Raw genomic sequence first — 20,703 nt, 5'->3', positions numbered from 1 at the left:
TTTCAGTAAATTTGGTTATTTTGGTTTCTGGTCCCTGGGGATTGTACCAATACTGCAAATGCATTTCATCACCATTGATGTTTTATTCTTCATGTATGAGTGAAGAAAGTGAGTGTTAGCTGGTTATATAGCCTTGGGTAACAGCACAGTCAGTCTGGTCCAATTCTTGTCAAGCGTCACCACATGCATTTCAAAAGGAGACAACGGGTGATCATAAGAGGCAGAAGACTACTGCCTTTATTAGCCCAGGCATAGAATATAAGAGTAGGGAGGTTATGATGGAGCTCTGCAAAACATTTCTTGGGCCACAGCTAGAGTACTGTGTGCAGTTATGGTTGCCACATTATAGGATGGTGTGACTGACATCTGAGGAGAGGTTGAATTATTTTTGATTATATTCTGTGGAGTTTAGAAGAACGAGGAGGGATGTCATAGAAACGTATAAACTTCTAACTGGACTAGATAGAGTAGCTGCAGGAGTCCAGAACCAGGGGTCACAATCTAAGGATACAGGGTAAACCATTTAGGACTGAGTTGAGGACATATTTCTTCACCCAGAGAATGGTGCGCTTGTGGAGTTCTCCACCACAGAGAGAACTTGAGGTCAAAACATTGCCTATTTTCAAGAAGGAGCTCTTGGGGCTAAAGGGATCAAAGGCAATGGGGGGAAAGCGGGAACTAGTTACTGAGATGGATAGTAAATCATCATAATGAATGGCAGAGCAGGCTTGAAAGGCACAATGGCCTCCACCTCCTCCTATTTTCTGTTTTTATGATTGCTGGAAAAAGTGCAGAGATTCACCAAGTTGTTGCCTGGGCTGGAGCGTTTCGGCTCTGAAGAGAGGCTGTTTAGGCTGGATTTTTATTTAGAGCATAAAAGGCTGAGGGGGGACCTAATCGATGTGTTCAAAATTGAGGGACATAGGTAGATGGGAAGAAACATTTCTCCTTAGTTGAGGGGTCAATAACCAGGGTGCATAGATTTATGGTAAGGGGCAGGAGATTTGGAGGATTTTTGAGGAAAACCTTTTTCACCCAGAGGGTGGTGGGAATCTGGAACTCACTGCCTGAAAAGCCATAGCATTCAAGGCTACAGACCAATTATTCGAAAATAGGATTAGAATAGGTAGGAGCTTGATGCCTCCTGGAGACATGATGGGCTGAAGGACCTCTTTCTTTGCTGTAAAGCTCTATGACTATAAAGGGAGATCGATCCAATGATAGAGTTTCTAATGGCACCATGGCTGAGGTCATTTTATTGGACAGATGGAGGATTGTACTTTGACCGTCCTATTCTGTATGACTCAGTCCCCTCTGTACAATACACCTGAACTGAGCTAAGGAAGTGCTTCAGGTACAGTGCTTTTTAAATGAAGAACTATTTTATTATAGGTTTGGAGTTCTTGTGTGTTCATGCTTTGCAATGACTGATTAATATCAATAAACTGAAGAAAAATTGAAGTATTGAATTTACAGCACAGAATAGAGACATTTGGTTCTTAACGCTTGCCTGCATTAATTCAACTGGAACTGTATATACTAATCCCATTTTTCCGTATTTTATCATTTTCCTTTTTCAAACATTTATCCATTCTTTTTGAAGAAATAAAGTATCTACCTCAGTAGTGACTTTAAGCATTCCATGTTCATGTAGTACAGAAACATTTCTAACTTTGTCCTTTTTTATTAATAATAATTGAAAATGTGTAATTTGCAGGGCTGCGGGGATAAAGCAAGGGAGTTGGCAAAGAGACAACATAAGCATAGTGGACTGAATAGCTTCCTCCATTATGAATGTAATCTGGAGTCTCTGACTCCTTTTTTTACTAATTCACCAAACAATTCACTAATTACTACTTTCAAATCTTTGAGAATTTTAAACTCTCCATTTGATTTGCTCGTCAACATTTTCAGTTCCAAGATTTCAAGCCCTTCTTTGGAACCCTGCATGCCTGGCATTGCCCTAGTAAATCTGCACTGTACTCTTTTCTTGGCTCCAATAGTAAGTGGCCAAGAACTGCAACATGATGCAGAATTTCCTGCAACAACATATTAAATTTTGCACATAAAAAACTTACTCCAAAGTTTCTTGCAAAAACAATTTGATCAATCTTCAGGGAATATTGTGTGGAATAACAACTGAGGCAGCCATGGATCAGTTCAGATTGTGGGGGCAGAGGAAGAACAATACTGATAACAATTGGAGTTGATCAGAAAAGACTAATCTTTTGGAGCATGCAAAATAGTTACATTATGTTCGTTAAGGCAATGGTCACAAAATTTACTCAATGTAGTTAAGTAGACTAATGATTTACATATTTTTAGTATTCCTCTTTGTTTTTGTACCTATTGTCTAAAAGTCTGTCTGCTATCTGCTGTAAAGAACCGTATATTTAATAGGAATTCCTTGTTTGTGAAGGTAAGGAAATGCTGCAAACGTTAGTAAAATCATGTCTGACCATGTGGTACCTGTGTAGAAATATCCCTGCTTTCATGAAGATCACTGTTTGGGTGACTCTTGATTTGAATTTGCCATTAGGAAAATACATTAGCACTGAGAAAGATAAAGTACTTTATAGGATCTTTACACTTTAATACATATTTACAAATATATAACGTTCAATCTCAGTATTGAGAACGGCACCTGTAGTGTTTCCACTTTCTGACAGCATGCATGAGATTTTTGTCACGCTTTTGCCACAAGTACACTTTGTACACTGCAACTTTGCCATTTTGGATCCGGCCCACGATCACAAAAGTTCCTGCACGGTTGCCTCGCGTCATGTTCTGTACACAAGTGGCATCCAAGTCAAGCCAGTGTTGAAGCTTGGGGTGGATCTCTGTCTTGAGGAGGGGCCCGTGCTTGAAGACATCCACTTTGCTGTCCATCTCAAAATCTGAAATGCGGGAAAAGGTAGTGTTTCTCTTTGAGATCCTGATTTTCACTGCTGTGGGAGGTAAAATGACAGCTTATTTTCAGTGTATTATTCACAATTTTCAAAACTGAATAAAAGCCAAGAAATATGAGAATCACTATGTTATAGAGAAGCCTGTGTAATTTTAAGGTACAAATAATTGTGACAGATTAATGAAATTCGTAGAGATTTTATAATTTAATACACAGTCTCTGGTGTAACAACAAAGCATAACCTAGATTCCTGCTCACTAACAATTGCCAAAGGAAAAATCAGTAAGCATTGTCGCTGCTGCCTGCTTTCCAGCTGTCCCTTGTAGAAAGCATACTTGTGCAAACATTGGGTTCAGCTGTGATCCTACAGTTGATGTCTGGGCCTATGTATTTATGCATGACCTACGTTTTTTTCTTGTATGGAACGATCTGTCTAAACTGTACACAGAACAATACTTTTCACTGTACCTCTGTACACGTGACAAGAAATCAAATTTAATTCAATACCATCATTGAGTCTGAACTCCTGCACGAATCTCACTCAGTTTGTGAGGTACAGGAGGGCTGTAATCCTCCAGAGACCACAGGTATTTATTTGGAAGAATGGATAAATATTTGAAGTAAAGGAAGTTATACTGGGCTATTGGGAGAGTTGCTGGGTAGGGTGAGGGTGTTAGTTTAGAACTGCTTTAGCTACTATGCTGTAAACTTGTGTCCAGGCAGCACGCTGAAATATCCAACTATTTTCCTTAAACAGGAATAAAACTTACAAATTAGGTGCAGGTGAAGGCTAATTGGCCCCTTGTGCCTGTTCCGCCACTTGATTGTGGCCTGAATGCCACGTTCCTGCCTGTGCTTGATACCCTTTGACTCCCTTGTTAGTTCAGAATATAATGCTATCTGTTCTTTGATATATTTTATAATTAAACATTATCTACAACTCTCTCGTTTCACCCCAACCTTTTTGGTCAAATGCAATAACTAGCCTGCAGTGTGCTACTTTGATCCTTAGTAATGAATAATTATAAAGGGGAGAAAAGCTTTATAAGCTTTTAAATTTACTTTTGAGGTTGGGTGGTGGCTCAGTGTCAACTGCATTTTCATCCAAAGTTGCCCTGAGATGTTGGTGGTTGGACTTTTACAATTGAGTGTGTTGCGAGGCCACTTTAACAAATATTAAGAGTTAACTACATAGTAATCCAGCAAAGGTAGGTGTTTGGGTTTTAAACTGTAATCAGTGACACATTTGGATTTCTGTAGCCATGTGACTGTACCATGAGGCTGTATCTGGAGGCAGACATCTTAAGACCAGTTCAATAAAGACGTCTTACTGAGAAACACTGAAGTAGAACTATCCTCTACATGAAATATGGTGTACAGAATTGGAGAAAAAAAAACTTTTTAACCCCGGATATTATGCAGAAAAGACACTGATAACCTGAGAACACAGTCCAAATGCCCAAAAAGATTGCTGGAAAAAGAACAAAACGAAAGCTACAAGTAAATACTGAGCGAGTTTTTTTTAAAAATAGCAGCCGTAAATTTTCCCATCCTCCCATCCTATCTCCAGTAGAATTGGATGGTGATATGTGGCAAAACTGAGATGTGCAACCAACTTAATTAACAAGCCAGAACCGACAAGAGTAATCACTTTTAACGCTGTCGGGGAGGGACTGCTACAAACTGTATATCACACTAAATCTAATCGAGCAAAGAAAGCAGAGATTTTGGACACACATTTTGAACCCTAAATGATGTTGCAACCCTAATTGTTGAACATTAAATATTCAGTTCAGAATGAAAGCGAGACCATTGAACGGTATGTGACTGCAGTAAAGCGGCTGGCAGAATCATGTGAATTCAGACAGCTGAAAGATGATCTGATTAAAGATGGGTGTGCGAGACCCCTCTGTGAGAACAAGCCTACTGAAAAATAAGGAACTGATGCTTTAAAAAAAGCAATACACATGTACGAAATGCAGAAGTTGTGAAACATCAGCAAGAGCATATATATGGCAAAGCAGAACAGGGGATACATTATGCTGAGAGACGGTCAAAGCCGAAAAAGCAGAGCAATTGCAGACAAGAGTAGGCTGCAGATACTCGGAGGACAACATGCGCAACAGAAGAAAAGATGGCGGGGGGACTTGTGGGGTAATTTCACACGCAATTGGTCCAATTTCTCTTGGCCAAATTAGAGAAGCAGGCTGGCGGCCTCTGAGGATTTGGCGAGAACGGCAAAGCCGATTCAGGCTGCCCTGGAGAGAGTGGAACAGAGGTTGGAGGCACAGAATACGACGCTGCAGAATGTGGAGGAGATGGTGGCTGACTCACTTTTTTAAAATTTAGAGTAGTCAATTATTTTTTCCAATTAAGGGGCAATTTAGCGTGGCTAATCCACCTAACCTGCACATCTTTGGGCTATGGGGGTGAAACCCACGCAGACACGGGGAGAATGTGCAAACTCCACACGGACAGTGACCCAGGGCCAGGATTCGAACCCGGGTCCTCAGCACCGCAGTCCCAGTGCTAACCACTGCGCCACCGTGCTGCCCTACTGACTTGCTTTTTGATAGGATTGGAACTTGCGTGCTCTGGGTTGCTGCTCTGTTATCCTAACTATTGCACTGCTGAAATACATTGCCCTCCTCAAATAAATATCTCTAACCTTTTTAAGAAATTTCCATTGCACAGAGGAAAGGTAGACCATGGAAAACTCTCCAGCAGCATGCTCTGCCCCCCAAGGTTCCTCAAAATCTCATTATGGTTTTGCAGATTCGGTCAAGCTCGTCAAATTAATGAAGCATTTCTACTAGACAGTAGCCTCAGACAAGAGGAGAATTGATGTGTACATTACCTCCTTGTATTACACTCACCAAAATCATGTGAACAAAATGTATTGAGTATTTCTTTAGATGAGGTGGTTTCTTCCAATTCACAGTCTCGACAGCTTGCTTGGGGCACTGCTTTGTAGTGAATGAAATATATTTGTTAGATGCAGACAGGTACAATGCTCTACGATGAACTGACCCTGTCATTTTCTAACTTTATTTGTGTGTAGGTGAGGGTGGAGTTAATATTTATTTTAGTTTTTTGACTGACCGCTGATCCATCTGCTCAGAGGTGCAAGAATGGCCTGGAGTAGTTTTGTTTTCTTAAAACAAGATCAACCGGCCTTCTGTAAAATGATTTGAAGGCCAAAGTCTGGCCATATAGAAAACAAATTTAGGTTTATCCTTCCCATATCACATTCTGGGAGGACATTTACATACATACAAAATAGGTGCAAAGTAGGCCATTTGACTCCTTAAGCCTACTTTGCCAATCCATCATTTCAAAGTACTCCACTGACAAATTTTATTTTGTGATTTATAATATTGCTTTTTAGCTAAACATGGCAGTCAGTGTACACATAGCATGGTCCCATCTATTGCTTAGGGGTGAATGTTGACCAGTACTGGGGGAGGTCTGTATGCTGTCCTCTTTGGAAAGTGTCTTCAAATCTTTCAAATATACTTGAATAGATAGGCAGAGCCTCTAGATTAATGTATTTTCGGAAATGCGACATCCAACAATGCAGCACTTGCTCAGTGCTATATCTACGTGGTGGCCCAGATTATGTAATTGGATTGTAAAACTATTAGTTTTAAGAATTAGTTTTTTTCACAAAGTTAGTGTTTGACCTGAATTTGATTGATTTGTAACAGTAGAAATTGAATGCAGTTTATATGGAGGGGAGATAATTATTGTTGTACAACTCCAGTTAGGTAGTGGGGTCTGTTGAGTCTCTGGTCTGTATTGAGATGCATGATCTCTGCCTTTAAAGCCTTTGTGCTCAAGACATTGGGGGATGGGCAGAAATTGCCACTAACCAATGATCCCCACCTTGAAGGTATGCCAGTATGGATAACAGATAAGGAAAAGATCAAACTGGGCTTCCATTATTCAGCACTTGCTTTGATGTAATGTATATTCTGTCTCTGGACAATGAGAACACCATAAATATTTATATAAACCTGAATTGTCAAACTGGCACTTCTGGGATAAAAAGACCCAGAGAGGGATAAAACGTAATGTTGGCCATGTTACTTTGTGCAACTACACCTTTGTTGTAAAAAGTGCACACATTACTATTTAAACATTGAAGGCAACAGGGATGTGCAGCATGGAGGATGGAGCCTTTGAGAAAAGACATTGACCAAGGATTCACCTGCTTAACATCTTATTTTCTGGCAAGAAGATGGGATGTGAAATTGCTTCCAGACAGCGGAAGAGAGGCTTGAATGATTTTCACATTTTACTCCTCTCCAAGACACTCCTCTCCACTGCCCCTACCTGACAGTATTTATCATGTGCAAAAATTGCAAGTGAGAATTGGAATGGCGCCACGTTGTGGTTTAGTGCATCCATTGAGCATTGTGTGTTATAAAATCCTACCAAAGGAACCGGCTGAATGGTCCCTGGTTACTTTTTATTTGCATTTTGTGGTTCCTTATCCCCTTAATAATTTTAACAGGGTACTAGAAACTAGGTTGAAATGGTTTGGTTATAACAGAAGAACAATTAGGCTTGATCAGAATATGTTGTATGTGGTTTGTTCAATGTGCTATTACATGAAATCCACTATTAATCAAAATCACTTACTCCTTCTATGTGATGCTGTCTTGTTGTTGATAGCGGAGATGCACATGCCGTGGTCAGCAGGGAACTTGTTGCAGTTCAGTATTTCTGGCCATGGGTAGCCATAGCAGGCCATGATGGGAGCACAGCTGTTCCTCACTGCTACACATAGGCTGTGACAAGGGTATATAAACCTTTAAAAGTGGCAAAAGTTAAGGGAATTATGTTATTTCCTGTTGGTCTTCCTCAATAAATTATTGTTCTTCCAATGCATGCACATTGGAAATATATTCCAGTTGGAGGCACAATTTATTTGTAGCTTCTTAAGTGGCTTAATTATAACACAAGAAATAGGAGCAGGTACAGGTAATTAGGAACTTTTTTCCTGCTCCACCATTCAATAATATCATGGCTGAGTTGTACCTTCCAACCTTATATCTGTATCCTTTGACCCCCTTAGCATCCAAAAATCATGTCTAGTTTTGACTTTAATACAATCAACACCTGCACATCTACAGCTGTGGTTGAGAATGCCGAGGGGTTCACGACCTTTGAGTGAATAGATTTCTCATTTAATGTTATTCAGATTGTGATATTGTGATTTCTGTTTAACATATAGAATTGCTACAGTACAGAAGGAGGCTTTGGTCCATCCAGTCTGCGCTGACCCTCTGAAAGAGCACCCCGTGTAGGCCTAATCCCCCGCCCTACCCCTGTAACCCCAGCTACCTTTAGTCTGAAATTAAAGATTGTGACTTAAATAACTGCAACATTGTAGGGTCTACAGAAGTGCAAACCAGGTGAATTATATCACTGACAATGTACCATATCGGTTTTACTAGTATTTTGGCACTACTGCTTGCAGTGGAAATGTGCGAGAGGACATGGGTGTTCTGGATCAACTGAAGATTGAAGGATGGAGAAGAGGCAAGCGTTGGGAGCATTTAAGAAACCAATAGGGAGGTTATTGAAACATGGGTTGGGGTTTCAGCAGAGCAGGGTAATAGACGATGGACGCAAGTATTATTGTGGATGTGGGGGAAAAACATTGTTTCCAATATTGACTGGATGTGAAATCAGATGGACAGCTTTGGGTTGTTCAGATCACCAAAGCTCTGAACCACTTGGTTCCACCTGAATGGGCAGGAAGGGAGGTTGATGGAATTGAAGCAATTATATCAACACTGGCACGACGGACCCGAGAGGGTGGATTCATTATGCTATTGAGCTGAAGGAAATTTCCAATCAAGCAGAATTCATGTCAGACAGGCAATCAAGGAGAACGGTAATAGTCAGCTGGACTTTGACAGAACAAATCAATATTCAATCAAAATAAAACGGGTCGGGACTTCCGGTGGCGGCCATGGAGGGGTAGGTCGCACATTTGATAGCTCCCGCCTGTAATGGAATTTTGAACCTTTTTCCCCCCGGTTTTTTTTTTTCCGGATTTTATGGAATAAAGCAGTGAAGAGTGAGACAGCAAGGAGAAATCCTCCCTCCGGTGTATGGAGAATTGGACCAGAAGTGGCCGTGTGAAACAATGGGAGAGCATGGCGGAGGGTTAGGGCCACGGGGAGACGGCACAGTAGTCGACGGAGCAACTGGTGAAATTTTTCGAGGCTTGCTTCGCCAAGCTGAAGTAGGACATGCTGGACCCGATTTAAGGCTTCGATTGATCAAGTGGTTCAGAATGAGGAAGTGATCCAGGAGGTCGAACAAAAGTTGTCTGAGCACGAGGAGTATACAGTAGTCCCCCTTTATAACGCGGGTGTTGGGGTCCAAGACAGCCACCCGCGTTGTATCCGAGCCGCGGATATCCATGATGGGGGTTTTAAATTTATTTAAAAAATCTATGCATGCGCTTCCCATTGTGAGTCTACGGGGGGCGGGGGGAGAGGTCAGACCCCCGTAGACTCACAATGGGAAGCGCTAGCATAGATTTTTTAATAAATTTAAAACCCCCATCGTGGATCCAATTAACATTTCAGCGGCCGGCTCACTTTGATCCGGAGAAGGAAGCTGCTCTCACTGAAATCAGCCGGCCGCTGAAATTGACACTGCCCGCTGCTCTCTCCCTCCAATCCAACTTTTAAGTTTTAATGTTTCTGATTGGAGGGAGAGAGCAGCCGGCAGTGTCAATTTATTTTTTTTTCCTCCGGCTTGCCCCCTCTCCCCCCACATCCTCCAACTAGACCCCTCTCCCCCCACACCCTCCGACTCGCCCCCTCTCCCCCCCAACACCCTCCGGCTCGCCCCCTGTCCCCCCACGCCCTCCGGCTCGCCCCCTCCCCACACCCTCCGGCTCGCCCCCTCCCCCCCCTCTCCTCCCCCGTCCCCCAACACCCGCAGGGCCCCCCTCTCTCCCCCCCCCAACACCCGCAGGGCCCTCCTCTCTCCCCCAACACCCGCAGGTCCACCCTCTCTCCCCCACACCCCCAGGGGGGTCTCCCCCACACCCACAGGGGGGTCCCGCCCACACCCGCTCCCCCCAACACCCGCCCACACCCGCTCCCCCCAACACCCACCCGCCCACACCCGCTCCCCCCAACACCCGCAGGGCCCCCCTCTCTCCCGCAACACCCGCAGGGCCCCCCTCTCTCCCCACACCCCCAGGGGGGTCTCCCCCACACCCACAGGGGGGTCTCCCCCACACCCGCCCCCTCCTCTCCCCCCCCCCAACACCCGCCCCCTCCTCTCCCCCCCCAACCTCTCCCCCCCCCAACACCCGCCCCCCTCCTCTCCCCCCCAACACCCGCAGGGCCCTCCTCTCTCCCCCAACACCCGCAGGTCCACCATCTCTCCCCCACACCCACAGGGGGGTCTCCCCCACACCCGCCCCCCTCCTCTCCCCCCCCAACACCCGCCCCCCTCCTCTCCCCCCCAACACCCGCCCCCCTCCTCTCCCCCCCCAACACCCGCCCCCTCCTCTCCCCCCCAACACCCGCCCCCTCCTCTCCCCCCAACACCCGCCCCCCTCCTCTCCCCCCCCAACTTCTCCCCCCCTTCTTCTCCCCCCCTCTTCTCCCCCCCTCTTCTCCCCCCCCCTCTTCTCCCCCCCTCTTCTCCCCCCCCTCTTCTCCCCCCCCTCTTCTCCCCCCCCTCTTCTCCCCCCCCTCTTCTCCCCCCCCTCTTCTCCCCCCCCTCTTCTCCCCCCCCCTCTTCTCCCCCCCCTCTTCTCCCCCCCCCAACTTCTCCCCCCCCCAACACCCGCCCCCCCTCTTCCCCCCAACAACCCGCCCCCCCCTCGGCAGTGTCAATTTCAGCGGCCGGCTGATTGCTTCAGTGAGAGAGCAGCTTCCCTCTCCGGATCAAAGTGAGCCGGCCGCTGAAATTGACACTGCCGGCTGCTCTCTCCCTCCAACCAGGAGTTTAGAGTACAGCTGACTGGGAGCAGAGCCGGAGGGCGGAGGTCCAGTTGGTCCACAGGGCAGCTAATTCTGTAAAGTAAGAGGGGATGGAGGCTAGGGCAGTTGCATGCTCCTCCTGTAGGATGTGGGTGGTGAGGGATACCACTGGTGTCCCCGCTGACTATACCTGCGGGAAGTGCACCCAACTCCAGCTCCTCAGAGACCGTGTTAAGGTACTGGAGCTGGAGCTGGATGAACTTCGGATCATCCGGGAGGCAGAGGGGGTCATAGAGAAGAGTTACAGGGAGGTAGCCACACCAAAGGTACTGGACAAGAGTAGCTGGGTTAAAGTCAGGGGGAAGAAAACTAACAGGCAGACAGTGCAGGGATCCCTCGTGGCCATTCCCCTTCAAAACAAGTATACCGTTTTGGATGCTGTTGGGGGGGATGGCCTACCGGGGGAAGGCCCCAGCGGCCAGGTCTCTGGCACTGAGTCTGGCTCTGGGGCTCAGAAGGGAAGGGGGGAGCATAGAAAAGCAATAGTAATAGGAGATTCAATGGTTAGGGGAATAGATAGGAGATTCTGTGGTCGCGAGCGAGACTCCCGAAAGGTATGTTGCCTCCCGGGTGCCAGGGCCAGGGATGTCTCTGATCGTGTCTTCAGGATCCTGAAGGGGGAGGGTGAGCAGCCAGAAGTCGTGGTGCACATTGGTACCAACGATGTAGGTAGGAAAAAGGGTGTGGAGGTAATAAACAAGTTTAGGGAGTTAGGCTGGAAGTTAAGGGCCAGGACAGACAGAGTTGTCATCTCTGGTTTGTTGCCGGTGCCACGTGATAGCGAGGCTAGGAATAGGGAGAGAGTGCAGTTGAACACGTGGCTGCAGGAATGGTGTAGGAGGGAGGGCTTCAGGTATTTGGATAATTGGAGCGCATTCTGGGGAAGGTGGGACCTGTACAAGCAGGACGGGTTGCATCTGAACCAGAGGGGCACCAATATCCTGGGGGGGAGGTTTTCTAGTACTCTTCGGGAGGGTTTAAACTAATTTGGCAGGGGAATGGGAACCGGATCTGTAGTCCAGCAACTAAGGTAGACGATAGTCAGGACGCCAAAGCACGTAGTGATGCAGTGGGGAAGGTAACAATGACAAAGGAGAGTACTTGCAGGCAAGGAGATGGGTTGAAGTGTGTATACTTTAATGCAAGAAGCATCAGGAATAAGGTGGTGTGAACTTAAGGCATGGATCGGTACTTGGGACTACGATGTGGTGGCCATCACGGAAACTTGGATAGAAGAGGGCCAGAAATGGTTGTTGGAGGTCCCTGGTTATAGATGTGTCAACAAGATTAGGGAGGGTGGTAAAGAGGTGGGGGGGGGGGGGGGTGGCATTGTTAAGTAGAGATAGTATAACAGCTGCAGAAAGGCAGTTCGAGGGGGATCTGCCTACTGAGGTAATATGGGTTGAAGTTAGAAATAGGAAAGGAGCAGTCACCTTGTTGGGAGTGTTCTATAGGCCCCCCAATAGCAGCAGAGATGTGGAGGAACAGATTGGGAAACAGATTCTGGAAAGGTGCAGAAGTCACAGGGTAGTAGTCATGGGCGACTTCAACTTCCCAAACATTGAGTGGAAACTCTTTAGATCAAATAGTTTGGATGGGGTAGTGTTTGTGCAGTGTGTCCAGGAAGCTTTTCTAACACAGTATGTAGATTGTCCGACCAGAGGGGAGGCCATATTGGATTTAGTACTTGGTAATGAACCAGGGCAGGTGATAGATTTGTTAGTGGGGGAGCATTTTGGAGGTAGTGACCACAATTCTGTGACTTTCACTTTAGTAATGGAGAGGGATAGGTGTGAGCAACAGGGCAAGGTTTATAATTGGGGGAAGGGTAAATACAATGCTGTCAGACAAGAATTGAAGTGCAGAAGTTGGGAACATAGGCTGTCAGGGAAGGACACAAGTGAAATGTGGAACTTGTTCAAGGATCAGGTACTGCGTGTCTTTGATATGTATGTCCCTGTCAGGCAGGGAAGAGATGGTCGAGTGAGGGAACCATGGTTGACAAGAGAGGTTGAATGTCTTGTTAAGAGGAAGAAGGAGACTTATGTAAGGCTGAAGAAACAAGGTTCAGACAGTGCGCTGGAGGGATACAAGATAGCCAGGAGGGAACTGAAGAAAGGAATTAGGAGAGCTAAGAGAGGGCATGAAAAATCTTTGGCGGGTAGGATCAAGGAAAACCCCAAGGCCTTTTACACATACGTGAGAAATATGAGAATGACTAGAGTGAGAGTAGGTCCGATTAAGGACAGTAGCGGGAGATTGTGTATTGAGTCTGAAGAGATAGGAGAGGTCTTGAACAAGTATTTTTCTTCAGTATTTACAAATGAGAGGGGCCATATTGTTGGAGAGGACAGCGTGAAGCAGACTGATAAGCTTGAGGAGATACTTGTCAGGAAGGAAGATGTGTTGCGCGTTTTGAAAAACTTGAGGATAGACAAGTCCCCCGGGCCTGACGGGATATATCCAAGGATTCTATGGGAAGCAAGAAATGAAATTGCAGAGCCGTTGGCAATGATCTTTTCGTCCTCGCTGTCAATAGGGGTGGTACCAGAGGATTGGAGAGTGGCGAATGTCGTGCCCCTGTTCAAAAAAGGGATTAGGGATAACCCTGGGAATTACAGGCCAGTTAGTCTTACTTCGGTGGTAGGCAAAGTAATGGAAAGGGTACTGAGGGATAGGATTTCTGAGCATCTGGAAAGGCATTGCTTGATTAGGGATAGTCAGCACGGATTTGTGAGGGGTAGGTCTTGCCTTACAAGCCTTATTGAATTCTTTGAGGAGGTGACCAAGCATGTGGATGAAGGTAAAGCAGTGGATGTAGTGTACATGGATTTTAGTAAGGCATTTGATAAGGTTCCCCATGGTAGGCTTATGTAGAAAGTAAGGAGGCATGGGATAGTGGGAAATTTGGCCAGTTGGATAACAAACTGGCTAACCGATAGAAGACAGAGAGTTGTGGTGGATGGCAAATATTCAGCCTGGAGCCCGGTTATCAGTGGCGTACCGCAGGGATCAGTTCTGGGTCCTCTGCTGTTTGTGATTTTCATTAACGACTTGGATGAGGGAGTTGAAGGGTGGGTCAGTAAATTTGCAGATGATACGAAGATTGGTGGAGTTGTGGATAGTGAGGAGGGCTGTTGTCGGCTTCAAAGAGACATAGATAGAATGCAGAGCTGGGCTGAGAAGTGGCAGATGGAGTTTAACCCTGACAAGTGTGAGGTTGTCCATTTTGGAAGGACAAATCTGAATGCGGAATACAGGGTTAATGGTAGGGTTCTTGGCAATGTGGAGGAGCAGAGAGATCTTGGGGTCTATGTTCATTGTTCTTTGAAAGTTGCCACTCAAGTGGATAGAGCTGTGAAGAAGGCCTCTGGTGTGCTAGCGTTCATTAGCAGAGGGATTGAATTTAAGAGCCGTGAGGTGATGATGCAGCTGTACAAAACCTTGGTCAGGCCACATTTGGAGTACTGTGTGCAGTTCTGGTCACCTCATTTTAGGAAGGATGTGGAAGCTTTGGAAAAGGTGCAAAGGAGATTTACCAGGATGTTGCCTGGAATGGAGAGTAGGTCATACGAGGAAAGATTGAGGGTGCTAGGCCTTTTCTCATTAGAACGGAGAAGGATGAGGGGCGACTTGATAGAGGTTTATAAGATGATCAGGGGAATAGATAGAGTAGACAGTCAGAGACTTTTTCCCCGGGTGGAACACACCATTACAAGGGGACATAAATTTAAGATAAATGGTGGAAGATATGGAGGGGATGTCAGAGGTAGGTTCTTTTGCCCAGAGAGTAGTGGGGGCATGAATGCACTGCCTGTGGTAGTAGTTGAGTCGGAAAATTTATGGACCTTCAAGCGGCTATTGGATAGGTACTTGGATTAGGGTAGAATAAGGGAGTGTAGGTTAACTTCTTAAGGGCAGCACGGTAGCATTGTGGATAGCACAATTGCTTCACAGCTCCAGGGTCCCAAGTTCGATTTCGACTTGGGTCACTGTCTGTGTGGAGTCTGCACATCCTCCCCGTGACTGCGTGGGTTTCCTCCGGGTACTCCGGTTTCCTCCCACAGTCCAAAGATGTGCAGGTTGGGTGGATTGGCCATGACAAATTGTCCAAAATTCTATGATTAACCTAGGACAAAGGTTCGGCGCAACATCGTGGGCCGAAGGGCCTGTTCTGTGCTGTATTTCTCTATACTCTATACTCTAATCCAACTTTTAAGTTTTAATGTTTCTGATTGGAGGGAGAGAGCAGCCGGCAGTGTCAATTTCAGCGGCCGGCTCACTTTGATCCAGAGAGGGAAGCTGCTCTCACTGAAATAATCAGCCGGCCGCTGAAATTGACACAACTGACAGTTGGGGTCCATAAGCCCCCCCCCCCGCGGTATATCGCGAACCGCGGTATTGCGGAGCGCGGTATAACGGGGGACTACTGTATAACCATGCTGGAAAGCAAGGTGGGGATGATGAACGACCGCCAGAAAAGAATGCAGGAGAAGCTGGAGGACCTGGAGAATAGGTCCAGGAGGCAGAATCTCAGAATTGTTGGCCTCCCTGAAGGCAGTGAGGGATTGGATGCAAGGGCCTATGTGACGGACATGCTGGAGAGTTGATGGGGGCTGGGGCGTTCCCTCAGCCCCTGGAATTGGACAGAGTGCACTGAGCCCTCGCGAGGAAGGCCAGAGTTTGGGCTGTTGACCACAGGGAAAGCAGTGGAGCAGTTGAGGAAGGCAAGGAGGGTGATCTATGAGTACGGGGAAAAGGCAACCAGAATGTTGGCGCACCAGCTCGGGAAAAGAGAGGCGGCCAGGGAGATAGGTAAAGTAAAGAGGAGAGACGGTAATACTGTCCTGGACCCAGCGGGGATGAACGAGGTGTTTAAGGGCTTTTATAGTAAATTATATGAGTCAGAACCCCCGGCTGGGGAGGAGGGGATGAGGCAATTTCTGGATCAGTTGAAGTTCCTGAGGGTGGAGGAGGACCTGGTGGAGGGGCTGGGAGCCCCAATTGAGATTGAGGAAATAATCAAGGGGCTGGAGGGCATGCAGTCGGGCAAGGCCCCGGGGCCTGACGGCTACCCGGTGGAATGCTATAAGAAGTTTTCAGAGATATTGAGCCCACTGCCAGTGAGGACCCCCCCCCCCTCCCCCCAAATAATGTCGCAGGCCTCGATTTCATTGATCTTGAAACGGGAGAAGGATCTGGAGCAATGCGGGTCATACAGGCCGATTTCTCTACTGAATGTGGATGCCAAACTGCTGGCTAAGATACTGGCCGCAAGGATAGAGGACTGTGTCCTGGGGGTGATAGGGGACGACCAGACAGGATTTGTTGAGGGCAGGCAATTTTGTCAATTTCTCAGGGTATAAATTGAACATGGGGGGAAAAGCCAGATGTTTGCAATCCAGGCTAGAGGGCAGGAGAAGAGACTTGGAGAGCTGCCGCTTAGAATGGTAGGGAAGAGCTTTCGATATCTGGGAATCCAGGTGGTCGGAAATGGGAGGTACTACACAGGTTAAACCTATCCCGGTTGGTAGATCAAATGGAAGGGGACTTTAAGAGATAGGACATGCTCCCACTTTCACTGGCGGGGAGGGTACAGACCGTGAAAATGACGGTCCTCCCCAGATTTCTGTTTGTCTTTCAGTGCCTCCCCATCTTCATTAATAAGGCCTTTTTCAAGCGGGTGAATCAGATTATTTCAGGCTTTGTGTGGGCGAGTAAAACCCCGTGAGTGAAGAAAGTGTTGCTGGAGCGCAGTCGGGGGGAGGGTGAGTTGGCGCTGCGGAACTTGTGCAATTACTACTGGGCGGCTAATATAGCCATGATTAGGAAGTGGGTAGTGGGGGAGGGGGTCGGCATGGGAGCGGATGGAGGCGATGTCATGTAAAGACACCAGTCTGGGAGCATTGGTAACGGCACCTCTGCCGTTCTCGCCGGCCCGATACTCCACAAGTCCGGTGGTAGTGGCAGCTCTGAGGATCTGGGGGCAGTGGAGGAGATATAAGAGAGTGGAGGGAGCATCGATTTGGACCCCGATTTATAACAACCACAGGTTTGTACTGGGTAGGCTAGATGGCGGGTTCCGGAGTTGGCAGAGGGCAGGAATTAGAAGAATGGGGGATTTATTTATAGATGGGAGCTTTCCCAGCTTGAAAGATTCGGGGGATAAATTTAAATTGCCAGCAGGGAATGGTTTTAGATATTTGCAGGTGTGCGACTTCCTGAGAAAACAGGTGCTGGCCTTTCCGCTGCTGCCGCCACAGGGCTTACAGGATAGAGTAGTTTCCAGTACCTGGGTGGGAGAGTGGAAGGTATCAGATATTTACCAGGAGCTTTCGGAGGCGGAGGAAACTCTGGTGGAGGAGCTTGAGGGCAAGTGGGAGGACGAGCTCGGAGGAGAGATAGAGGCTGGTCTATGGGCGGATGCCCTAAGCAGGGTTAATACCTCCTCATCATGCGCCAGGCTTAGCCTGATACAATTTAAGTTAGTCCACCAAGCACACATGACAGTGGCTAGGATGAGCAGGGTTTTTCAGGGTAGAGGATAGGTGTGCGAGAGAAGCCCAGCAAATCATGTCCACATGTTTTGGGCATGGCCGAAGCTTAGAGGGTTTTGGCAGGGTTTTGCTAAGGCAATGTCCACGGTGCTAAAAACACGGGTGGTGCCGAGTCTGGAGGGAGCGATCTTTGGAGTGTCGGAAGATCTGGGAGTTCAGGGAGTGAAAGAGGGCCGACGTCCTGGCCTTTGCCTCCTGGTAGCCCAGAGACGGATCATGATAATGTGGAGGGACTTGAAGCCCCCGAGTGTAGAGACCTGGGTCAGTGACATGGCTGGGTTTCTCAGTCTTTAGAAAATAAAGTTTGCCTTGAGAGGGTCAATGTTAGGGTTCTCCTGGAGGTGGCAGCCGTACGCCAACTTTCTCGGGGAAAATTAAAATTGTCAGCAGATGCAGTAATTCCAAGGGGTGGGGGTGGGGGGATTGTTGTTGTATGGTTGAGGTGTGTGGAAGATTGGGCTGGGGGCAAAATGTTTATTTTACCATGTTGATGTCATTGTTTTTGTTCCTGTTATAAAAATTGTCAAATACCTTAACAAAATATTATTTAAAAAAACTAAAGGGGGGTCAAATGTTTAGCATATGCTGTGATCCAGTTCGTACCTTTGGGAGTCTAAAACAGCTAGTCAATAAATATATTGTGTACATGTCATTCATGTTAAAGGGATTAGTGAACTTTTAGGTTGTGTGTGAAATATTTTATAAACACTTAAACACATTAGGTTGGAAATCCGATTCATGCATTTTTTCTTTATTCGTTTTATGGGATGTGGGCATTGCTGCATATATTGGCTGTCCCTGAGGGCATTTTAAGAGTCAACCGCATTGCTGTGAATCTGGAGTCACATGTAGGCCAGACCAGATAAGTACAGCAGATTTCCGACCCCCAAAGGACCATTAGTGAACCAGATGGGTTTTTAAGACAATCAACGATGGTTTCATGGTCATAGAGACATACAGTGCTGAAGGAGGCCATTCGGCCCATCGAGTCTGCACCGACCCACTTAAGCCCTCACTTCCACCCTATCCCCGTAACCCAATTACCCCTCCTAACCTTTTTTTGGTCACTAAGGGCAATTTATCATGGCCAATCCACCTAGCCTGCACATCTTTGGACTGCGGCAGGAAACCGGAGCACCGGGAGGAAACCCATGCAGACACGGGGAGAACGTGCAGACTCTGCACAGACAGTGACCCAGCGGGGAATCAAACTTGGGACCCTGGCGCTGTGAAGCCACAGTGCTAGCCACTTGTGCTACCGTGCCGCCCATCATTAGACTTTAATTCCAGATTTTTTATTGAATTCAAATTTCACCATCTGTCCTGCCGGGTGTCGATCCCCAGAGCAATACCCTGGGTTTCTGGATTACTAGTTGGGCACCAATACCACTTTTGTGCATTGCCCCATTGGTGAGTTGGAAACGTAATAATAATCACTTATTGTCATAAGTAGGCTTCAATGAAGTTACTGTGAAAAGCCCCTAGTTGCCACATGCTGGTGCCTGTTCGGGGAGGCCGGTACAGGAATTGAATCCACGCTGCTGGCCTTGTTCTGCATTACAAGCCAGCTGTTTAGCCCACTGTGCTAAACCAACCCCTGGCAAACCTATTGCCTAATATGCATCTGAGCCATACAGATCAGCAAGGCGTCAGTTTTGCTGATCTCAGTGGGACTGGTATTTAGGGTTATCACGAAGGATTGTAAGGCACAGAAGCCCAAACAGTCCCATACTGGCACTTATACTCCAGCCTCATGGCGACTCGGGGATTTTCACAGTAACTTCATTGCAGTATTAATGTAAGCCTACTTGTGACACTAATAAAGATTATTATTATTATCTAATTCTATCATTGTCACCCCTCTCCCATATATACTCTGTCCCGGGGAATGAGAAATGTGTTTCAGAACTGTCACAAATTAAAACAGCCGAAATCTGCCTGTCGCGCATTTGGAGGCAGTGAGGTTGTGAACCAGAAAATTGGAATAATCACATTTAGTTCTGCTTTCAGAATATGAAGCCACTCAGCGATTTTGGATTAATTCGTCATAAAACAAAAATATATTTTCATCTCACAAAAATCTCGCGTTTGATTAATGTTTAACTGATTCTCATGATGTGGAAATGCTGGCGTTGGACTGGGGTGAGCACAGTAAGAAGTCTTACAACACCAGGTTAAAGTCCAACAGGTTTGTTTCTAACACGAGCTTTCAGAGCACTGCTCCCAATTTACCTGAGGAAGGAGCAGTGCTCCGAAAGCTCAAACTTGTTGGACTTTAACCTGGTGTAAGACTTCTTACCAACTGATTCTCAATTTATGGATTGACAAAAACGTCACTTTACGCGGTATTATTTCAAATATTCCTTCCTACTCTGCATTAAATTTAGTATTGGGCATGTAATTCAGGGACTCAACTCAAAATATTTCACAAGACAACTTTTATATATTTATTTTCATCAATATTAAATGACACACAACTTCCCGGCTGTCTCGCAAAGCGGATTGATGCACTTACCTGTCTAAGCAAACTGGTGCAATAAGAGAAACACAGGAAATCCTGGCGTCTGGATGACATTCTCTGGCCAGTAAAGGTAACCAGCTGGTGGACTGTTGGATTGCTTCAGCGAGAGTTTTCATGTTCCAGTATGTTGGGGATCCTCATCTCCGTGTAGCCAATGTCGTAGCACAGGGCCATCGCCTTGGGGATGCGCAAGCATCTGGTGGAACTACCCAGGTTTACAGGCAACACGTGAGAAGCCACGGGTAGCAAATAGGTTACAACGAAAGATAAACTTTGCAGCGTGGATTTGATGGGACCTCCAATTGCCCCGAAGCCCATCTCCGTTCTTTTGCTTCTATGTGACTTGGGCCAAAAAAATTCACTGAACAGATCGTGTATTGTGACCAAAGTGGTGTGTTGACTGTTCTCAACTTTCTGTGGACCATTTATAGGAAAGTTACTCTGCCTAATCCCTGCTCATTAGGTCGAACAAGGACAATACCATTGTTTTATTTACAAATTACTCTTATTGTTGGAGTTTTCAGGGGGGGCTGAAGCTAAGGCCAGGAGGTACCTTAATGAGACCGTGGGTGGGGGAAGTAATGGGTGTAGTGGCTGCTATTGTGAATACCTCCGAATTATTAAATTACATTTACTCCTGCCCAAGCAGTTGGAGACTGTTCTCTGTCACGGTCCCTCCATACGCTGCTCAGT

At 46.5% G+C, this 20,703-nt stretch overlaps 2 protein-coding genes across 2 annotated transcripts in view; one reads left to right on the top strand and one right to left on the bottom strand.

The window, feature by feature from the left end:
* p4htm (prolyl 4-hydroxylase, transmembrane (endoplasmic reticulum)) overlaps positions 1–20,703 on the top strand; it is an 85,540-nt gene that overhangs the window by 13,292 nt on the left and 51,545 nt on the right. The window lies entirely within an intron of this gene.
* LOC119973819 (secreted frizzled-related protein 5) lies at positions 2,570–20,657 on the bottom strand. The gene is given in 5 exon segments (XM_038812252.1): positions 2,570–2,948; positions 5,785–5,874; positions 7,553–7,722; positions 20,005–20,114; positions 20,116–20,657. Coding segments are annotated over 5 exon segments (906 nt in total). The 5' UTR covers positions 20,329–20,657; the 3' UTR covers positions 2,570–2,625.

The sequence above is a fragment of the Scyliorhinus canicula genome, chromosome 11, assembly GCF_902713615.1.
Source record: "Scyliorhinus canicula chromosome 11, sScyCan1.1, whole genome shotgun sequence".
Lineage (NCBI taxonomy): Eukaryota > Metazoa > Chordata > Chondrichthyes > Carcharhiniformes > Scyliorhinidae > Scyliorhinus > Scyliorhinus canicula.
This window is presented reverse-complemented; position numbering and strand designations above follow the sequence as displayed.